Source organism: Miniopterus schreibersii (genome assembly GCF_964146895.1).
Source record: "Miniopterus schreibersii genome assembly, chromosome: 6".
In the NCBI taxonomy this organism is placed as follows: Eukaryota; Metazoa; Chordata; class Mammalia; order Chiroptera; family Miniopteridae; genus Miniopterus; species Miniopterus schreibersii.
In genome coordinates this window covers 40,222,464-40,239,140 of record NC_138107.1, presented here as the reverse complement: position 1 = coordinate 40,239,140, position 16,677 = coordinate 40,222,464, and the positions used below count along the sequence as shown (strand labels likewise).

Here is a 16,677-nt window from a genome sequence, read left to right as displayed (position 1 = left end):
TCTTTGTCTCTGCCAACCTCATGCAATGCTATCCTTGTCTCATTCTTTCTCTCAGAACTTTTCCTTTGGTTTAGAGTTGAGAGAAGATCATTTATCTCCATACTTTAAAATCCCAGATTAACCAAAGTTGGTTAGATTCCCAACAGTATTTTTCCTTTTTGGTACTAAAATTTCCAAAGTCAGCCCTGTCTGAGAAAGCACATCCATGGTTTCTAAATTTTGTTTTTAAGCTTATATAGCATTGGCAATATAATTTTTTTCCCATGAGAGAGTTGGTATTGCTTTAGTAAAATCCCATTGTTTGCAAAATAATATCATGATAATTTTTTGAAGCTTTTTTTTACTAGTATAGAAGGTTAAATATATCTGTATAAAGAGTAGTGATATTTTGGATATCAGTAGATTCAAGTTCTTTGGTCTGACAACTGTAATCTCTGATTTTGTACAGATTATTTAAAAGATAATGACACATCTCTACAAGACAAGCATGTGGATGTGAACTTGTTATAATAAATTACAAATTAGGTTTTTAAAGTAGTAGCAGAATATAATAATAACTTTCACATATATTAATTTCAGGCACATTTCCTGATGCCCAGCTTCCTTCCAAGAGAATTATTGGTCCCAAAAATTATGAGTTCTTAAAGTCAAAGAGAGAAGAGTTTCAGGAGTATCTACAGGTATAGCACCAACTTAATTTAGAACACTGCCTGCTAATCATAGAATTCTCTAATTTGTCTTATTTTCCTCTTGTATGTATATGCTTTGCTTTACAAATACATATCAATGTTGATTTCTAAAATTCTTTTATTTATAATTTTTTATGTGAAGATGAATTATTGTCAAGAATATACTTTTAAAAAAAATTTATAACTAATGAAATACCAGATATTTTCTTAGAGGAAAGAAAGTCATATGTTGGGTTTAGTTTTGGTTTGGGTAGTTAAAGAAACAAAAACTTTGGTGTAAAAGATTAAATACATTCTAAGAAAATGGTAGTTTTTGTTATTTTTGTCTTATTCTTTGTTTGATTTTGTGTTCAGCACTTTCTGAACTTAGAAATCTTCCCTCCTGTTTTGTTCTTCAGTTCTTTCCCTTTTTCAATTTGAATGTGTTTTTCCAGTTTCTTGGGATCTCCTGACCTACCATTTGCCACTTGGAAGTTAATTCCATTGTTCTCAGTGTGTGATCATTGTGTTATATAAACAGTACAACTGGTATATTTTCACTGTTGGTACACTCAGCTTAAAAGTTACTTATTTGAGACTTCTGTAAAATTAATGATCGTCTTTCTTTAATCAAGTGCATAAGACCAAAGAGGACACTTTTGTTTTATTTTTTAACACATCATTTTTATTTGGACACTCAATTTTGTAGTTTTTATTAAGTGTTAACGCAGTTAAATTTGGTTACCTTATAGCCAAAAATAAGTGCTTTATAAGATAAAAATATTCAACAGTATAAAAAGGTATTTACATTTTATTTACTGTGTTTGAACTGTTGAATACTTTAACTCAGAAAGTATTTTTTATATATTTTTGGTGGTGTGAAAGTTGAAATATGAATTTGCTATTTACTACAGGATATATATATATTTTATTTATTTATTTATTTATTTATTTATTTATTTATTTATTTATTTATTTATTTTACTTGATTTTTAGAGAGAAAGTGGAAGGGAGAAGGAGAGAGAGAGAGAAACATCAATATGAGAGTGAAACATCGATCGGCTGCCTCCGGCACACCCCCTACCGGGGATTGAACCTGCAGCCTGGGCATGTGCCCTGACTGGGAATCAAACAGGCAACTTTTTGGTGTACGGGATGATGCCCAACCAACTGAGCCACACTGGCCAGGGCATTACAAGGTTATTCGAACACAACATACAGTATTGTTAACTTTTGTCTTTGTTGATATCATTACTCATTATTTGAACTGACTAATTCTTTCTGAGGATGAGAGTACCTCATTCTAGAAGAAATATTTTCTGGTAATATGGAGTTAAAGGTTGCAGTACTGGTATTTTGTTTATATTCAGGGTGGGGCAAAAGTAGGTTTACAGTTGTGAGTAAATAAAAGTGTTTATTCTTGTATTATTATCTATTAATTATTGTATTATTTTCCATAGAGCAAATGTAAACCTACTTTTGCCCCACCCTGTAGATTTCTGCTCATAGTTTTGTAACTGTTTCATAATTACAAAAATGAATGTTAGGTAAGAGTGAGTTAATGTTGGCTTTAAAAGTTCAGTTTGTTTCATAAAAAAATAGTGTTATAGGAAGACCAGACAACAGATTTTCCAAGTTATTTCACATTTCTACATTGAGTCTTTGCTGAATTTTTTATGCCAACTTCTTTTAATTATCAAGATAGTTGTATGATATTATAATACTTATTTTATAGTTGAGAAACTGAAAAATAATATTAGCTGATATTTATGATCTTCCTTCCTGTGTATCAGGTAGGTGCTAAATGCTTTATATAACAACATTATAAAGTAGGAAGTATTATTTTCATTTTATGCGTGAGGAAACTGACTCTTAGGCAATTTAGGAACTTTTCTAGGGACACCTACTGTCACACAGAAGAGCCAGAATTCAAACCCATTCATGTTTGACTGTACAGACTGAGGGTTTATCTGCTATGTGATATTATTTTTTCTATAAATATAGTTTTATTCTGGATATGAAATAGCTTTGGAGGATTTAAAATTGTTTAATTAGTTTAAAAATTATTTCAAAATAGTTTTGAACACCCTTCTAGATTTTAAAACTATTTTTCTTTTTTTGTTGATTCAAGAAACTTCTGCAGCATCCAGAACTGAGTAATAGTCAACTTCTGGCAGATTTCCTCTCCCCCAATGGTGGAGAAACACAATTTCTTGATAAGATACTACCAGATGTAAATCTTGGTAAGTCAAATTAGAAAATCACATATGAGAGGATAAACTGAAAAAAATCAGCATTTTCAGATTAATTTAGAAAAATAGTTTATATAATGAAGCCATGTGCCAAACTCTAAAGTGCTTCTTATACACTGTTAGTATGACTATAAGTTGGAAAACCACTTGAAAAAACAGTTTGGTATAAAACTAAATAACCCAGCAGTTCCTCTCTGAGATATATACTTTGTATGAGAAGCTTGTATTCATATTTAAGACTGTTCATAGCAGCATTGTTTATAATAGCCAAAACTGGAAATAATAGAAATGTTTATCAGCAATAGAATGGACAGATAAATTGTGGTAGATTCATAAAATTAATACCTATAGCAATGAATACCTATACCATATAGCTTCTTGCAGCAGTGTCAATAATCTTAAAAACATGTTGAATGAAAGAAGCAAGACACAAAAGAATATATACAGCATGATTTCTTTTATATAAAGTTAAATACAGACCAAACTAATATAATCTGGAAAAGTTTTAATAAAATTGTTAAAGATGATAATGGAAGAAAAGCAGTATTTCTAAATATATTTTACATAACGTAATCTTAAGTCTATATAGACCTCAATGAATGAGTTGAATATTATAAGTAGACATTTGGCTTTTATCTGTATCTCTCCAAATTAATATATTTAGTTGAGCCAAAATATTTGGTATGTGTGTGTTTGGGGTGGGGCGGGGTGTCTTCTTATCAGGGGAAAATGTGAGGACATTTTATATATGGTTATAAGAGAGAGAATTGGGTAGATCTGGTTATGGACGGTTTGACTGAGGAAGAAATGTTCAAAGTGACCCAGGTTTCTATTTCAACAACTGGGTGAATGCTGTTACTTGCTGAGATAGGGAATAAAGTAAGAATAGTTCTGAATTTGTTGAGTTTATAGAATTTAGTTGAAGTTTCAAAAGGCAGAAGATAGGCAAAGAGTAGAGAAGTTTGAGTGTTGTTTGAAATCAGAGTGAGCAAATCATTTGGCTCAGGCAGAGCATGTCCTAGAGAGAAAAGCATAGAATGAAGTCCTGTAATTTAAGGACCTTTGGAAATTCTAATGAGGGGGAGGAGTGGTTTATGGAGGTACCAAAGAGAAGTAGCCTGATTGGCTGGTTTGCATGTTGTGAAATAATCTCCATTTTTAATTTCGATTGTTATGTCTCTTGCTACTTTTTTTAAATTGAACGAAAAGAAATTTAAGTGGTATTTATAAATTTTGACTAATTTTTACAGTCATTTTTAAAATCTTTAGAAAATCTTAAGAAGTTTGATATTTTATAACAAGGGAATCTAGCCCAGCCAGGCTTGGCTCAGCAGTTGAGCATGGGCCTAGGATCCAGGAGATTGGGGTTCGATTTCCGGTCATGGCACATGCCCGGGTTGCAGGCTCGATCCCCAGTGAGGGGCGTGCAGGAGGCAGCTGATCAATGACTCTCTCATCATTGATGTTTCTATCTCTCTATCCCTCTCCTTTCCTCTCTTTGAAATCAATAAAGATATATTTTAATAAAAAAACACACAAAAAAACCCCCCAAAACAAGAGAATCTAGAGGTAAGATCAAGAAGAAATTTTGGTTAAACAGGATTAGAATATATTCTTAATCTAAAATACAGAATATAAACTACTCAAATAGCCAATTTAAATGTAGCAATTTTAAAACTTTTCTTTTGACTACCTTTTGTATACTTTTAGATATCTTTATGTATTCATCATTTTAAAAAATCTTTTGAAAACATTTCTTATGGAAAATATCAAATATACACAAAAGTAGAGAAATTTGAATAATGAATTCCTTACTCTAGTTCAACAGTTATCAACACTTGGCTTTTTCTATCTCTTCCCCCACCTCCACCTCACTGGATTATTTAAAAATAAATTCCAAATGTTGTAGCTATAAATCGTTAAGTATACCATAGTTACTGTAAATTTCTGTTAAGGTAATTATTTCTTTTTTTTTTTTTTACATATGTCTTTATTGATTTCAGAGAGAGGAAGGGAAAGGGAGAGAGATAAAAACATCAATGATGAAAAAGAGTCATTGATCGGCTGCCTCCTTCATGCCCCATACTGGGGATCGAGCCCACAACCTGGGCATGTGCCATGACCGGGAATCGAACTGCAGTCTCCTCGATCCTAGGTCAATGCTCAATCGCTGAGCTACTTGGCTCAGTACTTAAAATTACCTATTGAAGTATTCATATAAGCAATTACGATGTATATTATGCCTTCATAAAAGTAATATTTTACTTCTAATTGTAGGGAAAATTATAAAGGCTGTTCCTGGAAAACTAATGAAAGAGGTAAATAATTTATGTGTATTCTATAACATGATAGTTAAAAGCATATTTAAATGTTAATAAATTTTAATGGGTTATGTGATACTGAAAATCATAATCTTAATTTTTAATTTTCAAACTATGATCTCTATATTACCACAGAAAGGTCAGCATTTGGAACCTTTCATCATGAATTTCATTAATTCTTGTGAATCTCCAAAGCCTAAACCATGTAAACCAGAACTGACCATTCTCAGCCCTACTTCAGAAAACAACAAAAAGGTACTGAACATTCCTTTAAAGAACCATAAGTTTGATGATGTCCTACTTGAGATTACATTTCCATTATAGGGATAATCCTCTGTTAATTAAATGGATGGGACTTTTAATTTTCTTTATATGGAAATTAGTTGTATAGTGTAAGGAGGGTATTGTAAATAGTTGCTTGGTTCTTTGCTTTAACAAAATGTTTCTTTAGATGATGTATTTGCAAACTTCTACCATTTCTGTATTTGGGGGATTTTTTTTTAAAGTGGTTTTCTGAGGTTAGAAATCACCAACTTCAATAATCAAGGAATCACTTGCTATATGTATTTATGTTTACTTGAAGGTATTATTAATTTTGATGGTTTATAAAGTATTTTATCTATTCTTTAAACAAGTATTTTATTGTGTGCCTACTATTGAGTGTTAGACACTGGCAATATATATTCCCTGTCTGCAAGAAGCTCAGTTTAGTGCCAGAGTAGTGCTCAGCCTTGGGACAGTCCTCTTCTCCCCTGAAACACCTTCATTTTTGTTATTACTTTAACTTTACTGTTGGTAAACAGAAATACAGTGGACTTTTGTGTATTGATTTTTTTTAATGCAATAATTTTGCTATACTTGTATTAATTTTAGTAATATATTTATTAATGCTTTTAGATTTACAAACTTATTTGCAAGTGATGGCAGGTTTTGTTTCATTTATGGCTAGGACCTGCTACATAAAGAGAATGATTTCAGTGTTTCACCATTAAATAATACAGTGTAGCTTTTTTCATAGATATCCATTATGAGATCAAGGAAGTTTACATCTATGTTTATGGCTGGACTTTCCTTCTTATTCTGTCCTTGTTGGGTTTTGTTATCAATGTTATATTGACCTTTTTCTTTTGCTGGTAGAGTCATTGAAATTATTGGTTTTTTAAATAATTGATAGAATTTGTTGGTAAAGTCATCTAGGCCTTGAGTTTTGTTTGTAGGAAGTTTTTTTTTTTAATAGATTCTTTTTAGGAGGACAATTTTATTTTATTTTTATTTATTTAATATATCTTTATTGATTTCAGAGAGGGGAAAGGAGAGGGGGAGAGAGAGACAGAAACGTCAATGATGAGTCATTGATCGGCTGCCTCCTGCATTCGCGAGACTGGGGATTGATCCCACAACCCGGGCATGTGCCCTGACCAGGAGTTGAACCCTGGTCGCCTGAATCCTAGGTCAACGCTCAACTGCTGAGCCACGCCTGGCCGGGCTGTAGGAAGATTTTTTTTGACAACCAAATTTAACTTCTTTAATGACTATAATCTCTAGGTTTATTATCTTATGAATCACTTTTTTTATAGGTTATATTTTTCAACAAATTTTCCATTTTATCTAAATTTGAAAATCTTTTGGCCTAAAGTTGTCAATAATATTTTCTTTTTATTTTCTCTGACATCGTTATGTCCTCCCCCCCTTTTTTTTAATCCTCACCCAAGGATATTTTTTCCATTTTTTTTCAGAGAGAGTGGAAGGGAGAGAGAGAAACATCGATGTGAGAGAGACATGTCGATTGGATGCCTCCCGCTCTCGCACCTACTGGGGCGGGGGATTGAGCCTGCAACCGAGGTATGTGCCCTTGGCCGGTCTCGAACCCAGGACCCTTCAGACTGAGGGCCGATACTTTGACCACTGAGCTAAAATGGCTAGGGCATCCCCTTTTGTTTATGTCTTCTTTTTTTTTTTTTTAATCTTTTTTGATCAGTTTTGCCAAAGGTTTTGTCCATTTATTTTTTGGCTTTGTTGATCTTTTCTATCAAACTTTTTTTAGTTCTTTAATTTCTGCTATTTGATTATTATTATTAAGAATAGATGCTTTTTGCATAGTTTGGGGGTAAGGAGGGTTAAGATTTAGTTGCATTTCCTCATTCATAATTCTTCATATCTTGTTTTTTTCACATTAATCAAAGTCCCTTCTGGGCTTTGACTATTATTGTCCAGATATACTTTGCTAAAAGCTTAATGTTCACGTCTAAACACCCTTTAATTAAATAGTGATTTATAATTTTTAAATTATGTTAGTTTTAAAATTAGCTATCATTAATACCTTTATACATATTTATGTTCATTTGCTCCTTTTGGTGTAAAGAAACAAAAGGGCTCTTTATAGATAATGAATTCTGGAATGAATGTAGACTTTTATGTAATATTTTGGGAAGAACATTTTAAAAATTCAGTTTTGGCTATAAGTGTGTCATTTTAGAGCCAGATCTTAACCTGATACTCTGTTTTGATTGGGAAAAATTTAAATGTTTTTGCTCTGTGTCACTTTAGCCTTAGTGATTATTATCAACAGGTGTAATGAACTGCATATCTCCATATTATTTCAACTTTTTCTTTAGCTTTTCAATGACCTGTTTAAGAATAATGCAAACCGTGCTGAGAATACAGAAAGAAAGCAAAACCAGAATTATTTTATGGAGATGATGACTGTAGATGGAGTTTATGATTACCTGATGTATGTAGGTAAGATTGACATGGTAACTATTAAAATCTGTTTTTTATTCATGTATCATATTCTTATGTGATGCAAATTAATGCTCTTAAGTATTGCTGTGTTGTAACTTTTTTAAAAATTGAAAGTAATTCTTTTATAAGAATTCAATACAATTGGCCTTGAACATATTAAGGTTTACTAGTGTTTACAAATAAAATATTGACCATTTGTTTTATTTTTAAAAAATTTATCTTTATTATTGAAAGTATTACAGATTTCCCCTTTTTCCTCCCATTAACTCCCTCCACCCCGATCCTGCCCCCTCCCCAGGCCTACACTGCACTATTGTCTGTGTCCATGGGTTATGCATATATGCATATAACTTCTTTGGTTAATATCTTCCTGTTTTTTACCCCCTCCCTTTCCAAAATACTCATCTGTTGCATGTTTCAATGTCTCTGGGTCTATTTTCTTCATTAGCTTCTTCTTAAAGAATACCCTTCAACATTTCATGTATTACTGGTTTGGTGGTGATGAACTCCTTTAGCTTTTTCTAGATTGTGAAGCTCTTTATCTGACCTTCAGTTCTAAATGATAGCTTTGCTGGGTAGAGTAATCTTGGTTGTAGGTCCTTGCTTTTCATCACTTTGAATATTTCTTGCCACTCCCTTCTAGCCTGCAAAGTTTCTGTTGAGAAATCAGCTGACAGTTGTATGGGTGCTCCCTTGTAGGTAACTGATTGCTTTTCTCTTGCTGCTTTTAAGATTTGACTTTAACTTTTGGCATTTTAATTATGATGTGTGGGCCTCTTTGGGTTCCTCTTGTTTGAGACTTCCTGTGCTTCCTGGACTTCTAAGTGTATTTCTTTCACCATGGGGGAAGTTTTCTGTAGTTACTTTTTCAAATAGGTTTTCAGGTTTTTTTTGCTCCATCTCTTCTCCTTCCAGTATCCCCATGATATGAATGTTGGTATGCTTGAAGTTGTCTCAGAGGCTCCTTATGCTATTTTCATATTTTTGTTGGATTCTTTTTTCTTTTTGTTCTTCTGATTGGGTGTTTTTTGCTTCCTTATATTCCAAATTGCTGATTTGATTCTCAGTGTCCTCTGCTGTACTGTGTGTCACTCATGGATGTGGTAGGGTTGTAATCTGGCGTAGTCTGAAGCTGTCCACTGGCTCTGGGGCCTCCTAGGAGGTACAGAGTCATCTTTTGCCTGTTCCCTGCCTGGGGCTCTCTGGCATGAGCTACAGAGTGATCTGCAAATACCTGCTACTCGTGTTGGTCTTGGAAGAGATCAAGCTGTGAACCTTGGCAAGCTGCAGCTAGTGCCGGGCCTGGGGCCATTTATCAGGAGGTATGGGGCACACTGAGGCCAGCTGCTGCTTGTTTGAGAGATTTTAGGAAAGTCTGCAGCCTGAGCCATGACAGGCCATTCATATGGAAAAGCCAATGCAAACAGCTTGAGTGGGGTGGGGTCTCAGGGAATCACCAGGGCCAGCAAACAGTGTGGTCCAGGTTAATGGAGACTCAGATATGGCACCTGTCAGTTGGCTCTGGCTGGGGAAGTCTCAGAAGAGTACCAGTGACCTCTGCCTTTACTTTTTGTTTGAGAGGAAACTCCCCCTCAGTTCTTTCCTTGATGCCAGACAAGTTAGTTCCTCCCCTTATGTTCCTGGATCCTTTCAAGCTCCTGCCCCAGTGCTGGAACTCAGAGGGAGTGACTCCAAGTAAGTCCATGCACCAGCCCTTTAAGAGGATCTGCCTGGGACTCCAGGAACCCTCTCTGTTACTCAGCCACAATTCCTGCTGGTTTTTATAGCCTGAAGTTATAGGGACTTCTCTTCCTGGCACTGGAACCCTGGGCTGAGGGGTCTGGTGTGGGGCTGGGACCAGTTGCTCCTCACGGGAGGCCTCTACAGCCAAGATACCCCTCTTGATTTTAAACCACCACACGTGGTATCATACCTGCCCCTTAGTGCCTTTGCCCCTCCTACCTGTCTCAGTGTGATTTATTCTTTAATTCTCTACTTGTAGCTCTTCCATTCAGCCAGATTTCAGTCGGTTCTTAATGATGGTGGTTCTGTACTTTAGTTTTAATTTTGATGTGGTTGTGGGAGGAGGCGAGTATTGCATTTACCTATGGCGCCATCTTGGTTCCTCCTCTCACCTTACTCTTTCAATTTTGTTCTCTCTGTAGTCTATCTTCCCTTTGTGTTTTTTTATATTGGAAAATGTTAAAATATATATTTATCTTAAACAAAGTATTCCATGTGATCCTTTCAGGACGAGTGGTTTTCCAACTTCCTGACTGGCTTCATCATCTCTTAATGGGAACTCGAATTCTCTTTAAAAACACCCTGGAAATGTACACTGACTACTATCTTCACTGTAAACTAGAAAAGTTATTTCAGGAGCACCGTTTGGTCTCACTTATAACACTTCTCAGAGGTTTGTATTTTCTCATGTATTTGTTTCATATTTTGTGTACTTTTAATGATTTTAATTGGATCTAAAACAGTAAGAAGTCTTTTTTTAATTTGGCTTATTAGTTTTTCTATGAGAAAATAAATACTTTTTGCATAATACTTGAAAATTCCAGTAAACACTTCATTTTCTCTTTTTAGATGCTGTATTCTGTGAAAACACTGAACCTTGCTCTCTCCAAGATAAGCAAAAACGAGCAAAACAGACTTTTGAAGAAATGATGAATTACATTCCAGGTATAATATTTAAGAAGTAGTTTAATGTAGATTTACACTACTTTGAGGTCACAGTGTATAGTAATTATTGGAGCTAATTTTTACTGTGAGTTTTCATTTTAGAAATAGTTTTAAGGGCCAATTAAAATTAACTCAGTTAAATAAAATTTGGTTTTATAGTGATAGCACTAAGAACTTTAAGACAAGGCTATTTCTATGCACACAAACTGATTCTTTTAACAGTAACTTGTAATCAATCAAAGTGACATGTTTGTGGGGCAATTGGAATCCTGCTGCCTACTTTACCATGAGAAGAGCTATACTAGTATGTATGACTAAAAGATCAAAATTCATTCCAAATGTATTGAGCACCTTCTATGTGCCAGGCACTATGCAGAGTGCAAGGGATAAAAAAAGTCTACTTGGTAGCTAAAGTCTAGCAAGAAGACAGACATGCAGTCAAAACATACATGTGATAATAGAGTTATTTTCAAGTCACAGAGTATCTCAAAGGAAGAGGATGATCACCTCTTGTAAGGAGATAGGCTCAGGCCACTAAGTAAATGAATGGTAGTAACCTCTTACTAAGATGGGAAATAGAAGGGAAAAATGTCAGGGGTGTCAAAGCAGTTTAGGACATTTTGAGTGTAAAGGGCCTATACATTATTCAGTAGGAAATGTCTAGTAAGCATTTAGCTGTCCAGGTTTGGAAATTGAAGGAATGATGGTACAGGATAGAGATATTGGGAGTCACATGTGAGTGGATAATAATGCCCAGAGAGAAAATATAGAGTAAGAATTGAAGAGGGCTTAGAACTATAACTTACAGAATTCTCATCATTGAAAAACTAGTCCCAGAGGAAGGGTATTGCAGCTCTGTGTGAAGACAAGTTAAATTCCTGGTCTGAATGTAAAAGTGAACAAAAGCTATTTTTGAGTAAGTCTTCTGTAGGTAAATGATGAAATAATTTCTTACCTGTTTTATAATATGATAGAGCATTCACAGTTTTAACAGTCAGGTTTTATTTTGTTTTTTTAAATATGTTTTTATTGATTTTAGGGAGAGGAAGGGAAAGGGAGAAGGGAGAGGATAGAGATAGAAACATTGATGAAAGTCATTGATCGGCTGCCTTCTGCACACCCCCTACTGAGGACTGAGCCTGAGACCTGGGCATGTGCCCTGACTAATCGAACTGGTGACCTCTTGGTTCATGGGTTGACGCACAACCACTGAGCAACACCAGCCAGGCAACAGTCTTGATCTTGATATTCAGGAACAACATGGAAAGCCAATGAATATAAAAATTTGTTATTTTACTGAGGCATAAATTTGAATCATATCTACTTTAAGCCTTTTGTTTGGGAAGGAGTAATTTAGCTAGTGAGTAAACTTGGCATGTCATTCTGTTGTCCTTTACTCCTCGTTTCTTAGTGACTCCTGAAGGATCTGAAAGGATCACTTTTGTTTGTTCGTTATGTTCCGTGCATATTAATTAGGAAAGTCTATGTAATATTAGTGAATTAGAGGATTCAAAAAGATCCATATTGAGTTACTTAGCTTGAAAATACCAAGGATCTGCTATGCATATTGTAAATTAAATTTGGCCTTTGCCTCTTAGGGTTAGATTGATCTCATAGAAGCAAACATAAAGTGAGGATTTTCTGTGAACATCATTAATGATGATTGGGCAGAAGGGACAAATATCTGAGTACCTTATTTATTTATGAATGATTTTTCTTTTCTTGTTTGGGGGAAAACATTCAGCAGAAATTTTAATAAAGACTGATTCTTTTTGGTAACAAGTGATACTTGACACTTTCTGGACCCTAAATTAGTGTTTAAACATTTCCTAAAAGGATTGTTCTGCAAGATGGTTAATAGTAATTATGCAAATAGTACAGAAACAAAGTGGTCATATTCATTTAGGAAAGTCTGTGTTAAAAATTCAGTTAAAGTTTTTTTTTTATATTAAGATATTCAAACATGAAAATATGTAGAGTAAAAAGTAGGTGCCATCCTCTTCCCACTGTGCAGAAATAGCTATGTGCACCAGTTGGTGTTAATCCTCACAGACATTTTTCTGTGCATTTCTATACATGTATGTACAAGTGTAGACATAATTTTAGGATTTTATTTTGTTTTCCCTGAATGGAATAATACAGTATGTATTATTTTTGAACTACCTTTTCTCCCTTAATAGTATAGGCATATTTCTTTACTGCGACATTCCTGTATGCTTGTAGTATGCTTTGTGCTTTGTGAATATCCAAAAAGAGCATGCCTGATAGTGCATTTCTCAACTTGACTGTAGAACCCTTGCAGAAACCCAGGTTTAGAAAATTCTGATTTACAGTTTTTGCATAATATCTGGGAAACAGGGTGGAGATTTTCTTTTATGATGCAGTTAATGATGAGTCACATTATAATGTAAAATTGTTTCACATGTGGCTTTCTTGTTTAGATGTGATTGTCAAGTGTATTGGTGAAGAAGCCAAGTATGAAAGCATCAGGCTCCTATTTGATGGCTTACAGCAGCCAGTTCTCAACAAGCAGGTAAAACTCATTAAAGCAGGTTGACTAGAGATTGCTAGGTTTGGTGAGTGACACAGTAGGGGGTGTGGTATATTATTAATTGTGAAGTGACACTGTACTAAATCGAGGTGGTGTAATTCAAACATTCAAATAGAAAAAAGTGTGTTTTATTTGTGTTACTCTTTTTAGGTGATTTTTTTTCTTTATAACATGAATTGTTTTCATTTAAAATAAACATTCATTGTAGAAAACTTGGAAAATACAGAAAATTCATGAAATAATGTAAAAATTGAGAAATTGAGAATTTCTACTTCAAATAACATAGAATAACCACAATTAACATTTTAACATTTAGAGTCCATACATATCTGTTGAGATCTTAATACAGTTACAGTTTTGTATCCTGTTTGTTTCTTTAAAGTTTTTGTTATTTATAAAATACCTAACATAAAATGAATTATGAGGCATAATAAAATGTCCACAGGTGAACACATGAGTATCTAACACTCATCTTAAGAACAGAGCATTATTGATACAATTGAAGCTATTTTTGTGCTTGTTTTGTACTGTCAGTTCTATTCCCTGCCTACCCATTTAGAAGTAACCATAGTCCTGAATTATGTTTATCATTTTTATGGGTTTCTTTGTCTAATGTTTAAAAAAAATTTTTGTGCTTCAGCTGACTTATGTTTTATTGGACATTGTGATACAAGAACTGTTTCCAGAGCTCAATAAGGTAACTGAAAAGCAGCAATTTTATTATTTATGTTTTTAATCATATGCTGACATTTATTTTAATAGGGACATAAAAACTAAGGAAATCTTTGGGGCTATGATCCTTTTAAAAATGAACAACGTTAACAAATAGCTCTTTATGTTTTCTTTATTCAACATGCTCAAACATAGAATGGATTTTGGTGTCAGGAACTGAATAGCCTTTGCCTTGACTTCATCCCTTCTAAAAGCAGAAAGGGACCCTATACCCTGTAGAGTCTTTCCAGAGGAAGGTGTGAGGTTAAATCCTAGCGCTTGAATGGGCCAAGTTCTCCAGGCCGTCATCTGCAACACTGAATACTGTGTAAATCAGATTTGAGTATTTTTGAAGCAGCTGAACTTATATTAACCCAAGAGCACAAAATGAATTTTAAAAGAGGATGGTAATATTATTATTATATTGACTCTTGAGGATTTGGAGGTTTGAGCAAAGATTTAAGTCATTGTTTTTTACTGTTTTTATTTTTCTGACTAATCCCTTTGATCAGATGAAATAACTGCTCTTCAAGATTGTGGTATAGCAGTGAAATACCAGTTTCATAGAGTAGAAGAATTCAGATTTGGACTATTTGCCTATTAATTATAAGTTTTCATTAATAGTACTATTATATGTATATTAAAACAGGGTGGCAGTTACAGAAATTTTATGTTCAATTTACATGGGAATCAGTACAGAAAACCTTCAGCTCTCTGTTTGAGACTTTATAAAGTCTGTCCCTATTTACCTTGCCATTTTTCTCATTTCTAAAACATAAATATTACCTGAGGCATATGCCAGCTAATTTCTTTTGGTTTAATTTATATCTATAATTTATATATATTTATAATTTATATATATATATACACATATGTATGTATATATATATGTCTTAGGTAGAATTTTAATACACTGGAACTATGGAACTGTTAGGTAATTCATAAATAAACCCTATTTTATTGTCTTTGATTAAATAGATTTACTTTTACTTTAGGTACAAAAGGAAGTTACCTCTGCGACATCCTGGATGTAAACATTTGGATTTGGGGTAGAATAACCAGTTGAAATTTCTGCTGTGCTAATGTAGTAGATTTATACTGTTTTCTTTTACTTTTGTATATTCTTGTATATATCATGTAATTCTGTGCCTGAGATTTTGATTTTTTTGTTTTAATAAAGACTGACACAAACTTAATTATGATGAAAGTGATTGGGTTTATAGCCTTTCATTTTACACCTGTTATCTAAATCTTATTAAAATATGTCACTTGTTACTACCATTTTTTAAGAGATAATTCATAATCCCCCTAGGACAAACAAATAAGGCCGACAACCTTTTTATTGTATCATTTTTTGTTGTTTGTTTTTAATTTATCTTTATTGTTGAAAGTATTACAGATGGCCTCTTTTTTACCCCATTGAACCCCTCCACCCCGCATCCACCCCACTTCCAGGCCTTCCCTATAACAATGTTTGTGTCCATGGGTTATGCTTATAGACATATAAGTTCTTTGATTAATCTCTCCCCACCCACTCCCCCACCCCACATTCCCTCTGAGATCCCTCAGTCTATTCCATGCTTCTATGTCTCTGAATCTATTTTGTTCATCAGTTTATTTTGTTTATTACATTCCACATATGAGTGAGATCATGTGGTACTTGTCTTTCTCTAATTGGCTTATTTCACTAAGCATAATACTTTCCAGTTCCCTCCATGCTGTCCCAAAGGATAAGTGATCCCTTTTCACAGCTGCATAGTATTCCATAGTGTTAATGTACCACAGCTTTTTTATCTACTCATCTAGTGATGTGCACTTGAGAAGAATGTATATTCTGCAGTTTTGGGGTGGAATGTTCTGTAAATGTAAATTAAATACATCTGATCTAGTGTGTTATTTAGGGTCACTGTTTCCTTGTTGATTTTTTGTCTGGAAGTGAAATCAGTGGGGTGTTAAAGTCCCGTAGTATGATTGTCTTGCTGTCGATCTCTCATTTAAGTCTTCTAGAAGTTTTTAAAATAGATTTAGGTGCTCCTATATTGGGTGCATATATGTTTATCAGGTTTATGTCCTCTTATTGGATCAATCCCTTTAGTATTAAGTAGTGACCGTTATTATTTCTAGTTATAGTCTTCATTTTGAAGTCTATTTTATCTGATATGAGTATTGCTACCCTAGCTTCTTTTTTCACTTCCATTTGCATGGAAAATTTTTTTCCATCCCTTCACTCTCATCTTGTGTGAGTCTTTTGTTTTGAGGTGGGTCTCTTGTAGACAGCATATATTTGGGTCATGTTTTCTTATCCATTCAGCCACCCTATGCCTTTTTATTGAAGCATTTATTCCATTTACATTTAAGGTTATTATTGATGGATACTTATCTATTGCCATTTTAATTCTTTATGCCTATGTTTTTTTCCCTCTATTTTTACTTCTAATTACAACATTTTCTTTAACATTTTCTGCAATGCTGGTTTGGTGGTGATAAACTCCTTTAGCCTTTTTTTGTCTGGAAAGCTCTTTATTTTACCATCTATCTTGAATGATAGTCTTGCTGGATAGAATAGTCTTGGTTTCAGATCCTTGTTTTGCATTACCTTGAATACTTCATGACATTCCCTTCTGTCCTGTAGTGTTTCTGATGAGAAGTCAGCTGACATTATGGGAGCTTCTTTGTAGGTAACAGATTGCTTTTCTCTTGCTGCCTTTAATATTCTCTCTGTCTTGAATTCTTGGCATTTTAAT

General features: G+C 33.9%; 1 protein-coding gene across 2 annotated transcripts in view; it reads left to right on the top strand.

The window, feature by feature from the left end:
- The window catches only part of SNX14 (sorting nexin 14), a 65,326-nt gene extending 50,197 nt beyond the window's left edge, over positions 1 to 15,129 (top strand). For both annotated transcript variants that reach the window (XM_081141575.1, XM_081141574.1), the window contains 10 exons: positions 580 to 680; positions 2,800 to 2,911; positions 5,198 to 5,238; positions 5,377 to 5,496; positions 7,857 to 7,980; positions 10,235 to 10,399; positions 10,576 to 10,671; positions 13,113 to 13,204; positions 13,863 to 13,919; positions 14,929 to 15,129. In XM_081141575.1, the coding sequence (XP_080997701.1) occupies positions 580 to 680; positions 2,800 to 2,911; positions 5,198 to 5,238; positions 5,377 to 5,496; positions 7,857 to 7,980; positions 10,235 to 10,399; positions 10,576 to 10,671; positions 13,113 to 13,204; positions 13,863 to 13,919; positions 14,929 to 14,967 (947 nt within the window). In that variant the 3' untranslated portion in view covers positions 14,968 to 15,129. The remainder of the gene's footprint in view (positions 1 to 579; positions 681 to 2,799; positions 2,912 to 5,197; positions 5,239 to 5,376; positions 5,497 to 7,856; positions 7,981 to 10,234; positions 10,400 to 10,575; positions 10,672 to 13,112; positions 13,205 to 13,862; positions 13,920 to 14,928) is intronic.
- The last annotated feature ends 1,548 nt before the right edge of the window (positions 15,130 to 16,677 follow it).